Below are 22,113 nucleotides of genomic sequence, written 5' to 3'. Positions count from 1 at the left end.
CCTTTTTAAAAAGTCAGTTAGGGGGCAATGCGAAGTATATAAACTAAGAAAGCCTATCTGTGAGGTGATCACTGACCTTTGGCCTCCAGATGCATCTCTGTTCCTAATTCATGGTATAGTTTGGAGACAAAACATGAGATCTGGTCTTGGCTGTCAACAGGAAGGTGTATAATGCTTGAGAAAGGTCATTACTGAGGGCAATACCGTGTCTAGACAAAGACTTAAAGCCCCTGTCATTGGGCTGCATGATGGTAAATGGGTGGGATTTCACCATGTAAAAGGAAAAATAATCCAGGCATGCTGTGGGATGGTCTTTTTGTATGCTGTGAATAGGCATTGCTCTCATTGGTTGATAAATAAAGCTGCTTTGACCCTTAGTAAGGCAGGTTAGAGCCAGTTGGAAAATCCAAGCAGAAATACAAGAGAATAAGGGCAGAGCCTGGGAGATGCCAATCATCCACCAAAGAAGCAAGACAGGTAGAAGCAATGAGGTAACAAGCCACAAACCAGGTGACAAAGCATAGATAAAAAATATGGATTAATTCAAATGTAAGAGCCAGCTAATAATAAGTCTGAGCCATCAGTCAAGCATTTATGAATAATAGTAAGTCTCTGACTGATTATTCAGGAACTGGGGCAGGAGAAAAACCTCCCATTACACAGTTAGATGCATTGGAGCATACAAAGGCCCATGTGAGAAGTGAGAGATCCTGAGGCAGCAATGAAAACAAGTCTGAAGCTGGGCAGTGGTGGCACATGCCTTTAATCATACCACTTAGGAGGCAGAGGCAGGTGGATCTCTGTGAGTTTAAGTCCAGCCTGGTCTACAAGAGTTAGTTCCAGGACAGGCTCCAAAGCCACAGAGAAACCCAATCTCGAAAAATCAAAAAAAAAAGAAAGAGAAAAAGAAAGAAAGAAAGAAAGAAAGAAAGAAAGAAAGAAAGAAAGAAAGAAAGAAGGGAGGGAGGGAGGGAGGGAGGGAGGGAGGGAGGGAGGGAAGAAGAAAGAAAGAAAGAAAGAAAGAAAGAAAGAAAAGAAAGAAAAGAAAACAAGCCTAAACAAAGCAGAGATTTCAGCTGCAGAATTGGATGAGAACCCTGCAATGGTGTAAGGGACACAGATGTATGATCAAATTAGCACTCCAATGTGTACCAGTTAAATCCATGTAAATCCTGAGAAAGCTTAAAAAGTAAGTTCAAACACAAAAGAACAGAGCTAGGCTGGGAAACTAAACCAATGCTGGGAGAAAGGAGGCGGAGTCAGAAGAAGCCCTGGAGCCATAGCCAGAGAAAGACACACTGGAACCTTGCAGGTAGACCATGAGCCTCATGGTAAAATATAAAATCATAGAAATGGGTTCATTTAATATGTAAGAGTTTGCTAGGAATATGCTATAGTGGTTGTCCAAGCAGTGATTTAATTAACGCAGTTTCTGTGTGATTACTTCAGGAGTCTGGGTGGCCGGGAAATGAACAAGTAGCCTCCAACTACAGATGTTAATATAAAAAATGCTAAGAAGAAAGAAAAAGGTCACTATGTAACAATTAAGGTAAAGTTGTAAACTGATAATCACATGATGCCAAGGCACACAGACATATTAAACAAAAGCAGTGAGCAGACCTAAATGTCTCCATGGATTTGCTCATTTCTTTGAAGTGTCAATCTGTTGCTAAGTCATCTGTAATTGTATGCTGTATTTCTGTAGTATCATTTATAGTATCTCCTTTGGCATATTCAAGCACAGCACAATTTGGTGGAAAATGTCCTCGTAATAAATAACTCAAATGTACAATAAAGCTTGAGACATGACTGCACCGAAACTCCTTGTAAAGTGCATATGACATCACCATAAAGATGGGTGTTCTATAGATTGACTACATGTGATATCTTCCATAAAGGTGGGTTCTGTAGATTGAGAAGCTCTTGATAAGGGTCTGGAAGAGGATTTGGTGTGGTCTCAGCCACACAGAGAGTGCAAAGGTCTTCTCCCAACCTTTGAAAGAGGCAAGCCTGTGTGCTTGACATTCATAGTCACCCTACTGCTCATTTGTGAGCACAAGGACCTCCGTGCCTCCCCCAGTTGTGAGCTGCCATGTGTATTCTGGGAGTCTAACCTGGGTCCTACAGCAGAGCAATAAGTGCTCTTAACTGCTGAGTCATTACTCCAGCAGTTTTAACTTCCCTTGTTTTAATGTACTGGGACAATAACTCAGGTCACCCTAAAGTCCACGAGATGAAAGCAGTGCTGAGACAGAAGGTCTGGCTCCCATTCTGCCTCCAGTTGCCTTGTGGACCCAAATGGGAAGAAACTCTTAATCAAAAACAATTTCTACGTATCCGTTAATACAAGGTAAATCTTTAACAACTAGCTTAGTTAACGATGTCAAGAAGGCTGGAAAAATTACTTTGAGTGAGCTAACCCAGACCCAGAAAGACAATGCGTTGGGTTCAGAAGTAAATCTTTAGATTTGTGTGTTTAACTTGGAGTAACACTTTTGGCCACTGAGAGGGAGGAAGAAAGATAGTGAATATGTGGGATATGGGTCGTAGAATGCAGGTAATATGAAAGGGAAAGGATATAATGAAGAGGAAGGGTTAAGTGAGAAGGGGATTAGGAGGCTAGAACAGAAGAGCTTGCGAAGGGATAATTAATACTAAGATACTTGAAAAAGTCAAACAGAAACCTGCTAATTTGTGTATATACAAGTTTGTTGCTCTACTCAGGATAATGCTGTTCCTCTCAGGAAACCCAGATTGCCAAATTATGCTATCACACCTGGTTGCCAATCAGAACTTATGGTAAGACCCTATTGCTGTATACACCATACCCTTTGGTCATAGGACATGGAAAAATTAAGCTGGCACTATCCAGGAAGCTTCCTGCTTCCTGGCTAGCTTTCAAAAGGTGTCATGAAGTCCACAGGGAGAAAGGAAGCATTGCCATTTCTATACAACTGTGTATTCTGTTAGCCACAATAATAACCAGCCTGGAAACATATATATGCCTTTGATGTAATGCTGGTGTAAACGGTATGGGAGTAGCCAACAACATTCTTGTGCGATATAAGGACCACACACAAGCAGAAATGCATCCCTCGTCCTGTAGATCTGAAGAACCCATGGTTCTGGAGCTCATAGGATTTGGGGGAAGCTGCTACAATTACTTTGCTAGGTAGACTTAGTGTCAAACTGTTCTCTAAATACTCATCTCTGTACTCAAGGACCAGTGCAGCCCTTAGTCCTCATCAGAGAAGTTTTGTTGTGTAGTGGACAACAAAACAGAAATTCACAACTGGTCAAAGTACAGAAAACAGGTACCCGTTACACCCTCAGCTGTAAGTGGGACATTTATGTCACACGCTATCTTAGGGTTTCTGTTGCTGTGATCAAACACCATGACCAAAAGCAAGGTGGGGAGGAAAGGATTTACTTGACCTGTACTTCCAAACCGCTATTCATCATAAAAGAAGCCAGGACAGAAACTCTTAACAGGGAAGGAACGCAGAGGCAGAAGCTGATGCAGAGGTCATCTCCCAATGCCTCCGAGAACACCGGGGAAGAGGCCACAGAAAGAGTGTAAGAGCCAAGGTCAGTAAGAAACCAAGCCAAACTGTTTTCTGGACGTGACAGGGCTATTGTACTGATAATGTCATATCAGCTGTGGTTGCTTCTACAAACCTCCACGAGATTAACTCAGTTAACATCACATCTTGGAATGGGGAAGGGTTCGGAGCCCTCACCTCTAGCTGAGATGCTTTTGACCACTGATGACTGTTAGGAAAGACAAAGCTTTCTTTGGGGATGTGGTCCCCAGTAGCTTGACCAAACTTCGGTGGGTAGCGTACCACCCATAATTATATGGGCAGCACAAATTGGGTGGGTAGGGTTTTTTCTAAGAATATGACATTGGGAAGAGGTGGGGAATAGGGAGTTAGAGCCTGGAGAAGCTGGGTAGAAGAGTGGGGATGAGCATGATCAAAATACATTGCACACATGCGTACAGTCCCCAAATGACTTATTTAAAATAGTATGTCTTTCAAAGGGTGATTAAGAGAGTCCAAAACTATTGACATATTTTCCTGTATTTTTCAGTATTGATTACTTAGGATACAGTGTACATCTGTTCTGTTTTTCCGCTACAGATTCCTGCGTGTCCTTTGAAATATAATTTAATTAGTAAGGAAAGTTGGGAGCACTTGGAATCCTGCAGCTGGCACAGCTGGCAAACCTGGGAGCCACAAAAGCAGGCAGCCAGAGAGAAGCATGCAGCTTTCCTGGCAGGAGGGAGCCCCTGCTCACTCCCTTAAACCCAGCTGCCCAGCTAGGCAGCTGCACATTCTCTCCACAGCCAGAATGGAATTCAAGGCAAGATGTTTTTCTCCTCAATTCGAGATGATATTTAGGGCATTAAGGTCATGGTGGTTTTCTGGTGTTTTCCTCCTCCCATATCTCCCCCATATCAACTGGTTATAGCAAGGACATGTTATATAAACACAGATGTTAGGGCTGCAAAGTTTTTTAATTTTTTTGCAACAGGGAACAGACATTATGCAGGCGTGGTAGAAAGCCCACCACATCACAAGGAGCACACCTGTTGGACTCTATAAGGGAGTTACCAAAACCAACCCGGTGCTGTCTATGTTGGCTATTTTGCTTAGAAACCTAGCTATAGCCATTTTTTTTCTTCACATTAACAGATAAAAGGTTTAAGTCTAAATCTCTATTCCAAATTGCGTGATTAAATTACTCTAAGATCAAATTTAAATAATCTCCTTTTGAAAAAAAAAGCTTTCCTGATTTTTTTAAAAGCAGATATTCAAGGTGATGAGAAAACAAGAGCGATTTGTCTCTCTGTTGATTTCTTCCCCACTTGCAATATTACGTTCCATTAAATATGCAGACATTCCTGAAATATTCATTGGCACAGAAGACAAGAATAAGGATGTAAAGGATTTTAGTAGTCTCTGTCTTACATTTTCTTTGTCCTACAAAGTTAGTATACTTGCACTTTCAAATGAGCTAAAACTCAAGATTTTAGAAACAGTGAACTATCCACATGGCTCGGTGGGGTTAGATGATATATCTTCTTATGCATTTGAAAGTGTCAAACCAAAGCATTTAGCTCATAACCCAAACACTGGAATGATTACACTTATAATCTAACGTTCTACCCGGTGTGTGATGAACATCTGTCACAGGTTCCCAGTCAGGGAGAGCCCAACCGCTTGCTGGTCAACAAGCCTGTTGTAGTCAGAGAGTTCCAGAGCAAACGAGTGATCCTATTTCATAAATAGGATGGACATTTGCGGGTATACCAGAGGCTAAGCTGCACAAGCACATACACATGCAAGCACATTCACATACAATACACAAGCACATATACACACAAGTGTAATCACACAAACACAAACATATTAAAGATTTCTTCTAAATTTTGAAAGGACAGAAAGGACCCATCAAGTAAGAAAAAAGAGAAACTGGGTTCACGGTTTGCAGTTGGTGTGTTCGCCCAGGCTCTGGCCCTGCCTCACCATCTGAGGTTGTCCTTTCTCTGTAGGCTTCATCACAGCCTTAGTTCCCCACTTGAGGTTGGAGAGCCACCCAGGCTCTGGCCTGAGCTCTTCTTCACCATTTGAGGTTGGAGACCTTACTCATGCTCTGGACCTTATCCCAAGTTTCCCTGCCAGCCCAGGAAGTTAGATGGTAACCCCATAGTCAGTCCCCCGCAGTTCTTCCTGATTTGTAGTACACACATGGTCAATGTAGCAGGCCACCTAGGTCCCAGTGGTTCACACCTTTGTTTTGTTTTGGTCCACACATTATAAGTTTTCTCTCCCAAAGAACACAGACTACTTTACACTGTAGAATCTTTGCGCAAAAGTCGACCTCCTTAGTTAGAGATAAGCATGTTCAACGTCGTTTTAGTACATATCAGGACCTCTTTCTCTTTAGTCTACTTCTAAGCAGAACCTCTACATCTCACCTCTTCCTTTTGCTTTTGTGTCTGCCATTCCTTCCTGTGCATATTCCCTTCTATACCTCCAGTAGAGTAGCCAAAAATCGACCACTACCCCACTATTTCTTTCTCTTCACTTTCTCTCACAATAATCCATGTACACCATACAACAGGGTCGTCTTCTATTTCCTGCAGCATTTTTTTATTTGCAGAATGATTGTTTTGTCAATAAACACTTCGTGTGGTGTGTTTATTGCTAGACCGTGACTTAGGTTACAGAAAGTACTCAACTTCAGTTGCAGACGTCTGGGGATACAACCTGGTGCCTGAACAACAGAGTAACAGAAGAAAGTGTCACCTCCAGCCCACCACAACCTAGTCTTTCCTGAACACTATTCCACCAAAAGCAGAAAGACAACCTGAACTGAAAAACAACAAAAATTTTATCAACAATCTGATCCCAGATAGGCAGGTCCCAAGGTAAAACCCTTAAAAGCACATGAAAAACCAGAATAACTTGTTGAATTATGGCTATGGTTCTGTGTAGATATGAGAAATAGTAAGCATGCTATCTTTGAGGCCCCTCGATGTTGTAAGGAGGCTGCTCGTTTGTTTCCTGACTGCTCAGCCCTGAAATAATAAAGTTTCGACGTTTGTCTCCAGCAGGACTCCATGGCTTCTCTCTCCTTTGCCTCCTTTCTCCCAGCATTCAGTTTAGTTTTCCCCACCTAGCTAAGTCTAGGTCTTATAGCCCTAAGTCTTATAGCCCTGCTATAAGTCCAAAGATGTCCCTTATTAACCAATGGTATTCACAGCATACAGAGGGGAATCCCATATCACCTAGAGAAAACTGGTGCTGGCTAGTCCCTTAGTGTACTATCAATGTAACTTTTACGTACTATCTTATATATTAATTTATTAGTCTGCATCTGATGGAAGCTGAAAACTTGATGCCTATAGCAATGAATTCATTACATATTGATCCATATGAGTTCCCTGGAATCCAAAGGTAAGAGACAAACATTTATGCTAGCCTGTTCTGGGTGACTCTAGGTGACTAGCATCTTAATTGGTATTTGGACGTGCTTGACCCACATGACGAGCAGAGGCCTCAAAGCAAATCAGAAGAAAGTACCAAGCTCTTAGGCTGATGGTCAAAATGTAGTACTTTGCTTTGTTTGAGGAACTTATCTCTACATTTCTACCTGCAGATCACCAAGGTCAAGGTATTGACTGAAACCGCTTCAGAGCTGAGCATAGGTCATGGTGTCATAGCTGCTGTTGCTGATCTACCATAAGGCTGTAAAGCTCTCAGGCCTAGAAGGCACTGGGTTATTCTAAAGAAGAGAGGAATGATCATTACAAGAGACCAAAGGCTTAGCCTGTGACAGCCTTTGGAATTCAAGACAGTCTCAAAGATGTGAAACAGGCTTCACTGTTGAAGGTAATGGCTGATATCCCAAAGATAGTATCTTAACATTTCACTATATAGAATATTCCAATTATATCAGAAGATCAAGCATACAAGAGGTCAAGACATAAAAGCGCAAAGCCATGTGTGCTGGGTAGTTTTTATGTCAACTTGACACAAAGCTAGGACCATGTAGGTAAAGGAAATCTAAATTAAGAAAATGCCTCCATAGCAATTGGTCCGTGGCATGACTGGAGAGCATTTCATCGACTGAGAACTGATGGAAGAGGGCCCAGCTCACTGTGGGCAGTGCAACACTAAGGCAGTGACCTGGATGGTGTAAGAAAGCAGATTGAGCAAGCCATGCAGAATAAGCCAATAAGCAACTCTCTCTTCCATGACCTCTGCACCAACTCCTGCCTCCAGGCTCCTCTGTTTTGAGTTCTTGTCCTGACGTCCCTCAGTGATAGACTATGATGTGGAGCTATAAACAGAAATAAACACTTCCCTCACCGTCTCGTTTTTAGTCACGGTGTTCTATCACACCAATAGAAACCCTAAGACCCCAAGAGCCTTTAAACCCATCTGGACAAGTTACCTCAGAATTGTTCTAGCCAAAAGGTCTTTAGCGTTCTTAAAGGAACTCAGCCACTGTAGGTGTCAGGGACCGAAAATGTCCAGTTGAATAAGAACAGTAAGAAATGCTACATCCGTGGCCATGCAGCCTAACAAGGACCCGTGAAAACTGGGTGTGAGAAGAGGCACAGCAGAATGCCTGGCATTAAAAATAAATGAGTACATAAATTCTGCCCCTTCAGAAGAGAAGAGGTTAACAAGAGCCTGCTGTATTACAACAAGAATTCACTGACTTGCTTGCCATAAGGTTCTCTGAGGTTACAGACAGCAAATAGGACAGACCCAGATATGATCAATTAGTGTGTCCCGGGAGCCCACTGGTTCCCTGTGCATTGTCTGGGTTCTGAGCCATGCAGGAGTGAAGGGGGACATTTTGAAGTCTGTCTAAAGGGCAGGAAGAGTATGCTGAGCCCGTGGATGAACGACAGAGCTGTGATGGAGGATTTGGGGAAATATCTGACAGAGAGTTAGATTCTTATTTAGTCAGAGCCAGACAAAATTAGTTTTGACAGAATATCCCGGGAAGAATTTTATGGCAGTCAAGAAATAATTTGCCTGGAGTGATGGGGAGCATGCATGTTACTGAGACACTTTCTGTAGTAATATTTCATTTGAATTTTGTCTGCTCACACTTCCTGCCTACTCAGTTAATACTATTTCCTTCTTAGGTCTCTGAAAAAGCTGAAGATTAGATAGTTAGAGTCGTGGTTTACCAGACTCAAAAAGCAAGCTATGATAGAAAGTAAATTAGATATTAGACTTTGGACTCACCAAGATAGGATAGATATGGAGTATTTTCTCTGAATTTGTCAAATGCAAATAGACTAGACATTGTTAATGTACTTATTGCCTGTATATATTGTTTATAGTCATTGTACTTATTGTATATAGTTTTTCTTACATTGGTTATAACATTTCCTTTTTAATATTAGACAAAAAGTGGAAATGTAGTGTTATTTCATTTGTACATTAAAAAATAAAGCTTGCCTGAAGTTCAGAGAGTAAAACAGCCACACTGATCAGCCATACAGACCAGGCAGTGGTCTCGCACACCTTTGATCCCAGTAGCCACACTAGTTTGCCATGGAAACCGGGTGGTAGGGGTGCACTCCTTTAATCCCAGCACTGGAGAGGATTATAAAATGGGAGGAGACAGCTCTCAGACACAGTCTCATTCTGAGATGCAGGATAGCCATTTCGGACTGAAATAAGAGCCAGTGGCTGGCTGTTTTGTTTTTCTGGCTTTCGGTTTGAACCCCAACTTTTGTCTCTGGGTTTTTATTAGTCGTGCTACAACTTTCTACTAGGACAGTTTTAAAAGTGGAAGTTCTGTGTCTTGGACCTTTATACTTAGTTATTACAACCGAGGTCTAGGGCTCCCTTTAAAGGGAAAGTATCGGTACTTACTTGGCTGGTTTAGTGCTCTGGTAGGGGCCTCTCTTTCTGCTTATTTCAGCCGTTTTCTGGAAAGGAATGCTGACCCTGATCAGGTGAAACTCATTAGTAACCCCATGAAGTTTGACAGCGACTGGATTAGTTAGTAACACCTAGTAAAGTCCCTTTGAGAATGACTGAGACCAGTCACTTACTGACTCTCCTGTAGGTAGATAGGGCCCCTAACTGAATGACGTCAGTCCAGGAGCCTCAGTAAGGGCCTGGTAGTATGTGTTTCAAAATATCATAACTGTTTGGTGTTGTTATTATTCTTTCCTATTGGTGTTCAAGACCAAGTTGGTGGCCAATAATTAACCTTGAATTGCTAATTTAACCTTAGCTGGGGGATGGGGGTAACCTATCGTCACCATCTTCAGGGATGGGTCAAAGTCTTATAGACCATTCAAGCATGAGAGACCTTTTCTTCCATGGTTCCCCTCTTCCTAGAAAATTCTGGTTAGTGTTCACCCTTTAGTGCCTCCTTGGTATCTGTTCATGCTGGAGTTTCTAGGGGCACCTGCCTACCCCTGGGTTCTCGCTGACCTTCCAGGACTAAGATCCAAGTATTGGCATTCTCTCTTGTTCTTATCACTTAGACATCCATACTTGGACTGTAGAAGGACTTTGACAAATCTTTAAGTGGGGTTGAGAGGGTTTTGTTATAACGTCCGTGTTATATTTTACATAAAAATAGATAGAAATTAGATTTTAAAACAGTCATGTTGGTTGCGTATTGTGGGTTCTTATGCTAACTTTTCCTTATTCTTAAGAATTTCATATGTATATACAGTGAAGCATGATCATATTCATCCCCCATCCACTCTTTTCAAACACTCCCCAAGCATCCCTGCCCCAACACTTGCCCCTTGCCCCTTGCCCCTCCCAACTCTGTGTCCTTTTTAGGATAAAATCCACATAAAAGAGTATGGAACTATCCATTGAAGCAGGAGACATATACCGGTGGTCATGGTCATACATTAAATCTCAGTCTGCAAACCTTCTCCAGCCTCTAAAATATACCCAAAATGTGAAAGGGGACAGCACAAAGATAGCCACCAGCCCTCTTACGATCTCTTGAAGCCTAGTGCCCCCCCCCCCACGCTGTCTTCCAATCAACAGAAACACTGCCAGCTGTAGCCCTCTGCTGGGCTTTCTTGCGGCCTTCACAGCGCTCTGCCTGACTCCACCCTTAACCTTGACAACAAAGAAAGAGCTGACCATCACTATTCAAAACCTTTTAAAGTTAGATTTATCTATAGTTAAAGATATAAAATTAGATGCCATAAGACAAATAAAGGGGCTCCCCACAGATTTATGGAAACCCCTTTCTATAAGATGTTTTGGTTTCATTTTAAGTTAAACAAATCTATTTTCTTTTGTACCTTTTAATTTTAGGCAGGTCTTTGGACTATTGAACAAGATGTTCTCTTTAGCTCAAGAGTAGCCTTCCGCCAAAAGAAGCCGTCCTCAGATGGTTCTGACAAAACAGGAATTGCCTGGGTTATAGTGTCCCTTGGTCACAGAGGAGAATCACTCAACAAAGTGCCCTGATTACCTTGACTGATGTGGGAAGCCCCACCCTGATTGTGGGCGGAACCCTCTGGTAGTAGCCCAAATAAAAAAACGTCCTGCCCAGGAGGAACATCTGGCCCATTGCTGGCTTTGGTTCCTTCTTGCATCGGAGTTGATTGGCAGTGCTGCTGCTGGCTCCTTTGTAGATAGCAGAAACCATCTTTTTCCAAGGCTGCTCCGTGACCAGCTGGGTCTCAGGAACCTTCCACACTTCCAGCTCCAGGTTGGGACTACTGACACATCGGCCTTGAGGCTACGTAAGTACAGTTTGTCTCCCCACAGCGACGAACATCTATTGTGGGACCATTCAAACTGCTGAGGCATTTAGCCTCAAGAACCAGGTAACCACTAGTTCCTGAGGTGTGACTTAACTGTTCTTACTCTTTTTAAAGCTGATTTAATAAATTCTGAGAGATAGATAGATAGATAGATAGATAGATAGATAGATAGATAGATAGGCATCCTCTTGGTTCTGTTGCTCTATAGAATCCTGACCCAAACACACAATCTATATCTGGCAACACTATGCTATTCCTAACTACCACGCATGCTGTTTGTGGATGGTACTATCCACCATCAGTCACAGCATTTTGTAACCAGAACTTCTAAGTTAAAAGCTTGGACTGGAGCAGCCATCCTAACATACCACTTAAAGAAACAAGTATTTGCTAAAAGGAGAGAAAAATCTCTTCAACGTGGCTCGGGGAGGGGGGAAGAAAAACAGATAACAGCGCTCGGTGACCCCCAAGTTCATCTTCATGATACTGTACTGAGCTCACAATCAGCAGAGGAAAAGCTGCTATAGGAGCCATGGGTAAACAGTTACGGCAATGTTTGTCAAGATGTGAGCTAACTGATCATTGTCCCAGGCCAGCTTCTGCGGTGTTGCCCAAGAAAGATCATCTTGCTTAAGGTGACAAGGTGATTCTCAGAAATGGATTGCTCACTGTCATGGGTAATTGCCCTCCTCTTTGGTCGATATATAATATCAACATATCAGAGAAAGTTTAATAAATTAGAGGAAATAAATATATTGATATGTCCTGAAAGGGTGCCTGAAAAGCACATGGCTGTAGACAGCCCTTTTTCCATTCCCTATTTTCTTCCTGTAGGTCCCATTTCACAATAATTTATTTAAAGTTATCACTGAAATTTAGAAATGGCTACAACATCTGGGGAATTGTGTCCCTGTGTGCACAGAAACACACAGACTAGTAAGAAAGGGGTGAAACTTTGGTTATTGTTAGCAGAGAATGCTGGGTCAGACTGATACAGACAGAGGATGCCTGATGTGAGAGGAAAGGACCCAGAACAGTGGCTCAGACTGATGCTAGCTGGAGCTCAGAACAGCAACTTGGGTTTCACCTCAGGCCTCCACCATCAGCAGAGCCTCCAAGAAGAATTACACAAGCACAACAGGGGTTATCTTTCTGTCTCCTGGTCACCAAAAGCACAATCCATTAACAGGAAAGGCAATAGCAAGAGGAAGTGGAAGCAGGAAGGTGTAACATGAAGGAATTCTTACATGGGTGTTGTCCAAATGGATCGCGAGAGTAGCTGGTCGAGCAAAGTGATTTGGTTCTAAAAACTGCACAGAGATGAACACACTAGGGTTAGGACAGGACGCATGACTGCAGAAAGCAGGCTCTACCTGGTCAAAACAGACACCAGGTTATCCTCCAAGTGGGTGAGCAGCCTAGTGGACTGGATTGAAAAATGCATTCAGGAAATTAACTTGGCACTAAAATATTAAATTATAAGAGACTTGAAGTGTGTAAACTGGCATTATTATATGATAAACTGAGCCATTTTGTCTTGATGTTGGTTTCTTGGTGTTGGTTGAGGTGGGAGTGATCTCTAGCTGAGCTGTGCTCCCTGATGAAGTCCTCGTAGAGCAAAATGCGCTGCTGAATTCTTAATGGAGGCCAACTGGATACGGTGGTGGGATAAAGACAAGGTTCACAGAAGAGGTATCTTTTCCAGCCTTTCCCAAACTCCTTGTCACTTTTGCCTGCTTCTGTGGGAGCAGAGGGTGAATCTAATAGAGAAATCTTTCTCCAGCCTGGTGTGTAAAACAGTCGCCATGCAAGTCAGAGGTTAGAAAAATGGCGTGGGTGTGTGTGTGTGTGTGCATGCACGGGCACACAAGTGAGTGCACGCACAAATGTGTGCAAGTGTGTAACATTCTTGCTTCTCATATCACTTCAAAGATCAGCTCTGAATGCACCAAGGCTACTGTCTGAGGACCAGGATTCAAGCGACTGAAAGTGTTGTGCCCATGGAAACTTCTGTCACACTTCCTGGGGCTCTGAAGGGGTGGGTGATGCTGGGATTAACAGTGATATCTGCTATGTTGGCTAGTGGTTCAGATAGCCCACCAGTTCTACAAGGTGTAGTTAGCCCTACTACTACGTGGGAGAGAGGCTACTTATTAGGCTATCGTGGCTGCATGCAATCTAGCTGAGCAAATGGCCTCAATTAATGCCCCTTCCAAGCCTGAAAATGTTTGGGTGTTGGTGAACTGGGAGAAAAGGAGGAGCCCCTGAGAGAACAGAAAGGAATAACTGGGCTCTTACCTTACATCTACACCTCCAGCGAATCTAGAGTAAGACAGTACTCTGTGTCATAACCCAATTACACCAGATTCCTGGAAAGATGAAAGTGTATGTAAGTTTGCCAAAAAACCTTGCTTGGTAACGTCATGGGAGAGGGAAAAGATGGTGGCTGATTCTGGCCTTCGAAAATGTATTCACATAGCATAAAGCACGGAACTTACTAATAAAGGTTAAATGGAATTCCATCAATATGGCAGATTCTTGAGTACATTTCTGTTTGACATGAGGGATTTAGGGATTTGTGATAGATGATAGAGATAGAGATAGAAAGAGAGAGAGAGAGAGAGAGAGAGAGAGAGAGAGAGAGAGAGAGAGAGATGGATGATATAGATATAGATATAGATATAGATATAGATATAGATATAGAGACTGTTGATTTGCTATTATCACCTAAATGTGTTTTTTCTGTATGATACGTGATTCAAATCTCACTCCAAAATGGGTTGTACCTTATGGGCAGAGCCTTCCTAGTCCAAACATCATCTGTCCCACACCCTCAAGGAAGAAATGCTGAAGGATTTCAAAAGACAGATCTTACGAGGTCACCTATCCAGTCAGATAACACTTGGATCCTCTGAATCCTATCTCATTTCAACAAAATTGTACATGGTTCAAGTACGCCCATAAATGAGGTCTTCAAAACAGATGCCCAATAACAGGCTTCTGTGTTTCCAGGTTACTGGACCTGTGCAGGTCCCTGGAGGATATTCTCCAAGGGCATAAAAATTCTGGATCTCTTTCTTTGTGGCTCACTTTTTGTAGCTAACAAAGTAAACATGTCTCCGAGTTCTGCAAACTGCTTATGTAACTTGATTGTGTGCAGCGAGTTTGGGGCCCTTTCCGAAACACACCCTGGGCTTGCAACAGTCATCTGGGAAAGCAGAAATCTTGGGACACAACCGCCCTGAAGGTCTTACAGTTTCTGGGTATACATTGAAATGCGTCGCTTAGTGCTGTGGAGAAACTTCCCCATGTCTTGCCATCTGAGTTATGAGAGGTTGGTGGGAGAAACTGGGCTTGAGTAATCCCTGGCTCTCTCTTTCCAGTCATCTCCAGAATCACCCGCACATCACCCCTTGTTCTCACTGGACCTGCTTCCTGTGTTGACTATGTCTGCGTGGAGCTGCCTGGTGACAGGCGCAGCAGGGTTTCTGGGCCGGAGGATCGTCCACTTGCTGGTGCAGGAGAAGGATCTGGAGGAGGTCAGAGTCTTGGACAAGGTCTTCAGGCCGGAAACCAGGGAGGAATTCTTCAGTAAGTCAACTTGAGCATCTGGTGTTGTTGGGTCCACAAGGTTGCACAAAGATGGGGGACAGACCCATCAAAGTCTATTAAACCAGAAGCAAACTTTATTCCAGAAAAAGAAAAAAAATCCATGGCACACAAAGCTTCTCAGCTAGCTGAGACCACAGTTGGAGATGGATTTGCATGGCTGTGGCAAAGGGCTGCTTTTGAACTCCCCCTTTTTATAGCAAGAAGCAAGCACTAGGCATGAACAGAATTTCTACAATTGAGGTAAAACTCAGACACAAATTGCCCTCTTTACAACTTCCATTAACAGGGTTTTTCAGTTAAACTAATGTTTGTACTTTGCCTATTATTTCTCTTTGGCACTTTCTGATGGTGTTTACCTAAGCTCTGCCCATCTCCTGATACTACCAGTTTGTGTGTAGCAGGGAAGGGTATGGGTTAATGCACAGCCAAGAAGTCACGTACATCCCATTAAAGGTTAACTTAGCTCACACCAGTTGTTGGTCAAGTGTGGCCGCAGGGCAGGGGGCGGTATCTAAAAGCCGGCCCTGAGTTTTCACAGGGCCACTTCAGCATTGCAGACAGCACTATGGGTTGTCAAGCAAAGTGACCCACTCTTAATTGCCAGTCCTTAAGCTGCTGAGAAAGTTGCTGACAGCCTGCTCTCATTCTCCTAGGCTTACCACTTTATATTTCTTTATTTTCCCGTTCTTATGTCTGGAACCTACATTTCTATATTCTTAGTCTTGGACTCTTCAGACATGCTACTGCATAACCATAGCTGGTGGGATGACGGGAGGCCTGGAGGGCTCCTCCCTTGTCAAGTAAATAAAAAACACTGGCAATCATAACACTTCCCCACATCCACATTAATCAGGACGCAACAGACCACACAGCATAAAAGACACTGTACAGTTGAGGAAGACTGACGGGTTCTCTCTTCCGTCTGCTCTTCAATGCAGACTTGCCAATTGCCAGGTAATATATCCATAAAGATCATTAAGCTGGAGGGTTTGGTGCTAGCTCCCTGTCTCTCTTAATTGCTACCAGTTTAATTGTTTGTTTTGTTCTGGATTTCTCTGTTGCAGTGGAGGGCGTGGGTGGGAGGTGTCATTCAATTAGTGTCTTGGGTAGAGGTCAAATAAAAGGAGTAAAAAGACGTAAAAGGGAGAGAAATAGACAGAGACAGAGATAGAAAAGGAACAGGGGCAGCCAGGCAGCCAGAAAAAGACAGATATGGAGAACGAGCTCTGAGGAAGTGAGTTTCTGAGCAATTGCAAGAGGTCACACCAAGGGACCAACACAAAGCCAGTGGGAGCAGGACTGCCCATGCCTCACCTGGGCTGTTCTTACATTCGAATCAGCTTTCCTCACTGGAGTTTGTCATCACTAAGAAAAAGATGACAGAATTTACTGGGCCAGGCCTTTATTCCTTTGCCAATTTGTTATCTCAGGTACAACTGGACGAGCTGATTTCATGGGGTATTTTAACCACCTCTTCAACCCCCGTCATTAAACGAACCTTGTGAGGAAAGTAGGAGAGAATGCTCACTCATCTGGACTCAAAGCAAGGACTTTGAGCTAGGAAAATAAAAATGACTATAGCAACGTCATCTGATTAATGAGGATCATAGATCAAGCCAGAGGTTCTCTCACTTAATTAAGCTCCATTATTTTGTCTTGGCCCCAGAATCTTCAGTGTTTCCCATTGTCTATATTTGCCTCAAGCTAGTTCTTTGACCCCCCTTCACAGCTTCAAGTGTAAAGTCTACTACTTAGGGATCTGCCCTACACACAGACCCCCGCCAACCCTTTGAGACAACCCTTACCCTCTATACAACTTCCTTATCTCCGACCTCTTCCAAGGTCAATTTACTCCTCTATTGGCTTGAGTGCTGTTTCCAGAAATCACGTACGAACACGAAGCCAATTCTATTAGCTAGAATCCCAATATCTCAGCAATATTTGTAAGTAGCCAAGCCTTGGTCTGGAGGAAGAGCGCCATAGTGAATACCATTAGGATAGAGGCCCTGCATAACGGAAAAAGCTGAGACTCCTGTACGTGTGTGTGTGTGTGTGTGTGTGTGTGTGTGTGTGTGTGTGTGTGTGTGCTTTCTGTGCCGGCCTCTCTGGTGCATTCTGTGGCAATAGCTCATTCGCTCTGTACAACCTTCCTGGAATGTAGTTACTGTGTTCCCCCGGCCCCCGCCACTATCTCTGAGGATAAATAGACACAGAAGTTAACTGACTTGCCCGAATACCACAGCTAAAATCAACCAACCGAATGGGAGCCCAGGAAATTTAGCTGCAACCTTTATACGCTTCACATTCTCTGTGAGTAGAAGCTTCCTGGGATCTCTCTCTCTCTCTCTGATCAATTCTCATGAGAGCAACACTCCACCATGTGGCTGTGCAAATACTTGCCACATCCAGGTCTCCTAGATAAGGTTGCAGCTATGGCTCCACCAGGAAACACTCTAAGAGGCTTCTCCTGGGATATCAGGGTCCCCAAATAGCTCATGGATAAGAGTCTGTTTTAATAGAGGTCTCGATTCCTCCTATCTTGTCAAGGCGACATCCCCGAACCCGTTTGTCTAAATCAGTAGTGAAAGAGAAGAAGAACAGCATGGGCAGATAGGATCATAACCCGGGAATTTAACCCTGTGCCAGGTACCAGCTTTCTCCTGAGAAGTCCCCTGTTTGCCTCTCTCTCCTTCAGGGCTTTCCTGTAGTTGCATGACAAGAGGAGGGGTTGCAGAGAGGACACACTTATTAGAGACTTAGGAGCAAGCCATTGTATTTGTGTCTCTGGAGATGTTTCCTCAGCTCCGGATTTCTCCTGCCCTCCTCGCTGCTATTTGGCTCCCTTGGTAATTTCGGTTCAGTGACTTTAATCCGCCTCTGAAAACCTGATTCCAAACAACCCCAGAGAATGGGGCCAGTGGCACCAGCGGAGATAGGTCAAGTGAGGTCCCTCAGTTGGTACCGCCACACCTGTGCACCCACTTTCCTCATCAGAGGGCCAAGCTCTAGGAAGTGTGGGGAGGAAGGAAGGAAACTCCTGAAGTTGGGTGCAAATTAAGAAGCCAAAGCAAACACAGGGCACTGGTGAAGAAGGCATGTGGCACACAGTTCATTTTGAGAGTTGAGTGGCAAAATGATAGGCAGTGGTCGCTGTGGGTTGCAGAAGAACCCAAAGGTACTGGCGTTGTACCTACTGCCTTGGCTTAGACAGCTGTAAGGGAGTCCCTGGAGAGCCTGTTACAACATAGACTTCTGGTTTTTGATAATATCTCATAGGAGATACTCCATTGTATCTACTATATGTGAACCCATCCTACGTCCTGAAACTTACTCTATAGACCAGTCTGGCCTTGAACTCACAGAGATCTGCCTGCCTCTGCCTCCCGAGTGCTGGGATTAAAGGTATGTGCCACTCCCTGCCAGGGAGCCTATCCTATTTCTATTTTGCCAGCACCTCTACTTTCCTGAGTCTTTTAAGGTGAGCAATTGGTGCTGCATTACCTCTTCCTTTTGTGCTCAGCACAAGCCCAGAAAATATCAGGCTCTGACAAGGGGTGTATGGGAGGGGGGGGAACACGTACCTAAGATTCATATCTGTGTGACTTCCTTCTCTACTCCTCTCCACTAGGAACAGGGTCTTCCTCATCATAACCCTGGGACAGACATTCTGATTGCTAATCTCACTTCTACCCAGTCCACTCCTATCCCAACCCCCCTCACACTCTCAATCCCTCCATCCCCATTAACTCCTGAATCTCCTTGATGAATGGATCAACTTCCCCCCACTTTCTTGAACAAGTTTGACACCCTAGGCACATTTGATTGCTTGCTAATCTGATTTGTTTCCTGCAGTGGAAAAGAATGCTTTTTTTTTTTACTTCCTTCGATATATCAGGCTTCCTCTTTGACTTTGCTACTGTAGTAATTCTCAATAACCTAGATAACTGGCTGACACCTGTGCACAGGGAACATCTCAGCCCACAGAAAAGCCTCCCGATGACCTGTCGTGTGTTCCACAGACCTACAGACAAAGACCAAGGTGACCGTGCTGGAAGGAGACATTCTGGATGCCCAGTACTTGAGGAGAGCCTGCCAAGGCATCTCTGTCGTCATCCATACTGCGGTCGTCATTGATGTCATGGGTGACATTCCCAGAGAGACCATCATAGATGTTAATCTGAAAGGTACAGTATCTGGAGGGAAGGTGAAACTTGGGAAGCTGAAAGTGTCAACACAGATCAGGAAGGGGATCTCTCCTCAGGGAACACCTCTGAGTCTAATGTCTCTGCTCAGCAGACCCAGCTGGAAGAGCTCAGGGCTATTACATGGCTATGGCTCAGGACATAGAAAGTCGGTGACCTAGGATGTAAATCACATCTATGCCACTTCAACTTCAAGCTATCCGTTGTCCTCCATGTCCATGAGACTGGATTCCAACCCCAGGCAGTTGATAACCATCCACCCAGTGCCTCCCTAGGGTCAGACCTAGACCCTGCAGGCAGCTGCTCTGCAAGCTGTTAGTTCTGAGAGTGCTTCCAGCCTCTCAAGGGTCTGCCCTTCTGGGAATTCCCAGCAGGGAACACTCAGCTCCTCTTAGTTTTCCACCCGGAGGAACAGATGAAGTCAGTCAGTGCTGGCTTTGGGAATGAAAATTAGAAGGAATATTCATCACCTTTTCTTTGTATAACTGAGTAAATAAAGTCACAGACAAAAGCAAGAATGCTTTAACATTGTGTATACAATCTCGAATACCCATAGTATCTCTACTGCCCCCCCAAAACCCAGCAATTATTATGACTCAGACTAGTTGTCCTTGTGACAGTTTAGATTATCATCAAATGACAAAAAAAACAACTGTAACTATGAAATGTCTATGTAACATGCACATCACCTCTACGCAATTGTACTTGACCTTGGACCATTTTAATTCTTGAACAATTCTTAGTTAAAAAGAACTATCCTTGTTCATAATCTAAGAATATGATCTTCTGCTTTTGTATATTTAAAAGACAAGCATGAATTTATATGAATAAAAGTATAATTATTTCATGGACTCATTAGGCATGACAAGCAAGCAGCTTAGGTGCCTTTGAAAATAAAAGAGACCCAGTTATGCACATTCATGCATGCAAACACTCACAGGGCAGTGGACATAAAAACCTAAAGATTCTTGCTCTTGGCAATCCACCTGTGGTCCCCAGGTTATAGCGTGGTAGCTGTGAGAGCAGGGCACAGAAAATGCATATGGTGTGATGTGTAATGGTTGCTCTGTTACAATAAAGATGAAAAGAATTATGAAGGTGTGCACATGAACCCCTTGGATTGTCTATGTCATGACCCTGACAGCCTGTTGTCTGTGCTTAGGTACCCAGAACCTGTTGGAGGCCTGTGTCCAGGCTAGTGTGCCAGCCTTCATCTACACCAGCTCGGTTGAGGTTGCAGGGCCCAGCTCCTACAAGGAGATTGTCATGAATGGCCATGAAGAAGAACAGCATGAAAATACAAACTCTCACCCATACACATACAGCAAGAAGATGGGTGAGAAGGCTGTGCTGGCAGCCAATGGGCGCACCCTGAAAGATGGTGGCACTTTGCAGACTTGTGCCTTAAGGCCTATGTACATCTATGGGGAGGGAAGCCGATTCCTTTCTGATATAATAATTAATGCCCTCAAGAATAATGCTATTCTGGGCTATACTGGCAGATTCTCCACAATCAACCCAGTATACATAGATAATGTGGCCTGGGCACACGTTCTGGCTGCCAGGGGCCTACGAGACCCCAAGAAGTCACCAAACATCCAAGGACAGTTCTACTATATTTCAGATGACACCCCTTACCAAAGCTATGATGATTTAAATTACAACCTGAGCAAGGACTGGGGCTTCCGCCCTAATTCCACTTGGATCCCTCCTCTGCCCCTGATGTACTGGCTTGGCTTCCTGCTGGAAGTTGTGAGATTCCTGCTGCGTCCAATCTACAACTACCAGCCTCCCTTCACCCGCCACTTGATCACAGTGTCAAATGCTGTGCTCACCTTCTCCTACAAGAAAGCTCAGCGAGATCTGGGCTATGAGCCTCTTGTCAGCTGGGAGGAAGCCAGGGAGAAAACTTCAGAGTGGGTCGGGTCACTAGTGGAGCAGCACAAGGGGACAGTGAACACAAAGACTCAGTGATGTGACAATGGCAGGGACATGGCCCTGGGTGCCATCAAGAAATATTTGTCAGGTCCTCCAGAAGGGACAGAGGCACAACCCAGGTCCTGCTGCCTCCCTTTCACACAGAGACCAACTCAGTCTCTTCCTCAACTCACCAGAGCTTTGCCAATCCCTGTCCCAGCCACAGGCTTCCCTCAGCACCTGCCCAACCGCACGCGGGCTGTGGTGCCTCAGCTCCTAATTCCAATCTATTCAGACCCCATAACCTGAGCTCTCATTGGTTAACCTCCCCATAACATATGTCTCATTCTGAGAAATTTCCCATTGCTTTATAAAAATTAAGCAAAGGAACAATAAATATTTGCTAATACTTTATCTGCAGTCAGTGCTTTTCTGTTCTATTCCTCTTACCCTGTCCAGACAAGGCTGTGCTAGGATCAGAAAGGGATTGGAGATCTAAGGTAGACAGAGAAAAATCAGGGCAGGGTGAGGGATATGAGACTGATCCCTGCCCATTTTCTTTGGGGTGTCCTAGATGACTAGATTACTGTATTTAATATAATAGTGACGGAACCTGGGAGTAGCAAGGCTAAAGTCACAGTATGTCCAGGAGATTCTCCAGTGGGGACAGGAGGAGACTCCCTCCAGTGATCATTCTCAGAGTTACAGCTTTCCTCACAGCTAAATCTACACGTGTCTGTTTGATGGTTTGTGTTCCAGTCTTCCTGTAAAATTGTTAGGAGGAGAACAGTGGACAGAGGCTAAGAATGTTTCTCTCCCTAGCTCTGGACAGAACTGTAAAGAAACCCACTTCCCCTTACAAGATAATGCCTCAGAGTTTTCTGTTTCTAAAGCACAGAGAATTGTATCTCAAATCCCAGACTCCAGGGACCAGTTGTTGATAAGCTTAGACATCAGAGGGTAGCTGTAGGTTGACACTCCCGGATTGGCAGCAGTTGCTGGAGGTGGGGGAGATATCCCCCTTTCCAAGCATGGTGGCACTAGCTGCCTATAAGGGGATATTGAGAATGGGCAATGGGCTCCAGCAGGGCCTAA

The 22,113-nt window shown here is 44.0% G+C and overlaps 1 protein-coding gene across 2 annotated transcripts in view; it reads left to right on the top strand.

Annotated features, from left to right (window-relative positions):
- Positions 1-21,432, top strand: part of LOC119801287 (3 beta-hydroxysteroid dehydrogenase/Delta 5-->4-isomerase type 1) — a 28,612-nt gene extending 7,180 nt beyond the window's left edge. The window contains exons 1-4 of one of the 2 annotated variants that reach the window (XM_038311806.1): positions 11,074-11,266; positions 14,671-14,878; positions 18,919-19,083; positions 20,264-21,432. In XM_038311806.1, the coding sequence (XP_038167734.1) occupies positions 14,734-14,878; positions 18,919-19,083; positions 20,264-21,075 (1,122 nt within the window). In that variant the 5' untranslated portion in view covers positions 11,074-11,266; positions 14,671-14,733 and the 3' untranslated portion in view covers positions 21,076-21,432. Of the gene's footprint in view, positions 1-11,073; positions 11,267-14,670; positions 14,879-18,918; positions 19,084-20,263 lie in introns of those variants that run through there. The other variant, XM_038311807.2, reaches the window with a different exon arrangement.
- The last annotated feature ends 681 nt before the right edge of the window (positions 21,433-22,113 follow it).

Source organism: Arvicola amphibius, chromosome 14 (genome assembly GCF_903992535.2).
Source record: "Arvicola amphibius chromosome 14, mArvAmp1.2, whole genome shotgun sequence".
Classification (NCBI taxonomy): domain Eukaryota; kingdom Metazoa; phylum Chordata; class Mammalia; order Rodentia; family Cricetidae; genus Arvicola; species Arvicola amphibius.
This window is presented reverse-complemented; position numbering and strand designations above follow the sequence as displayed.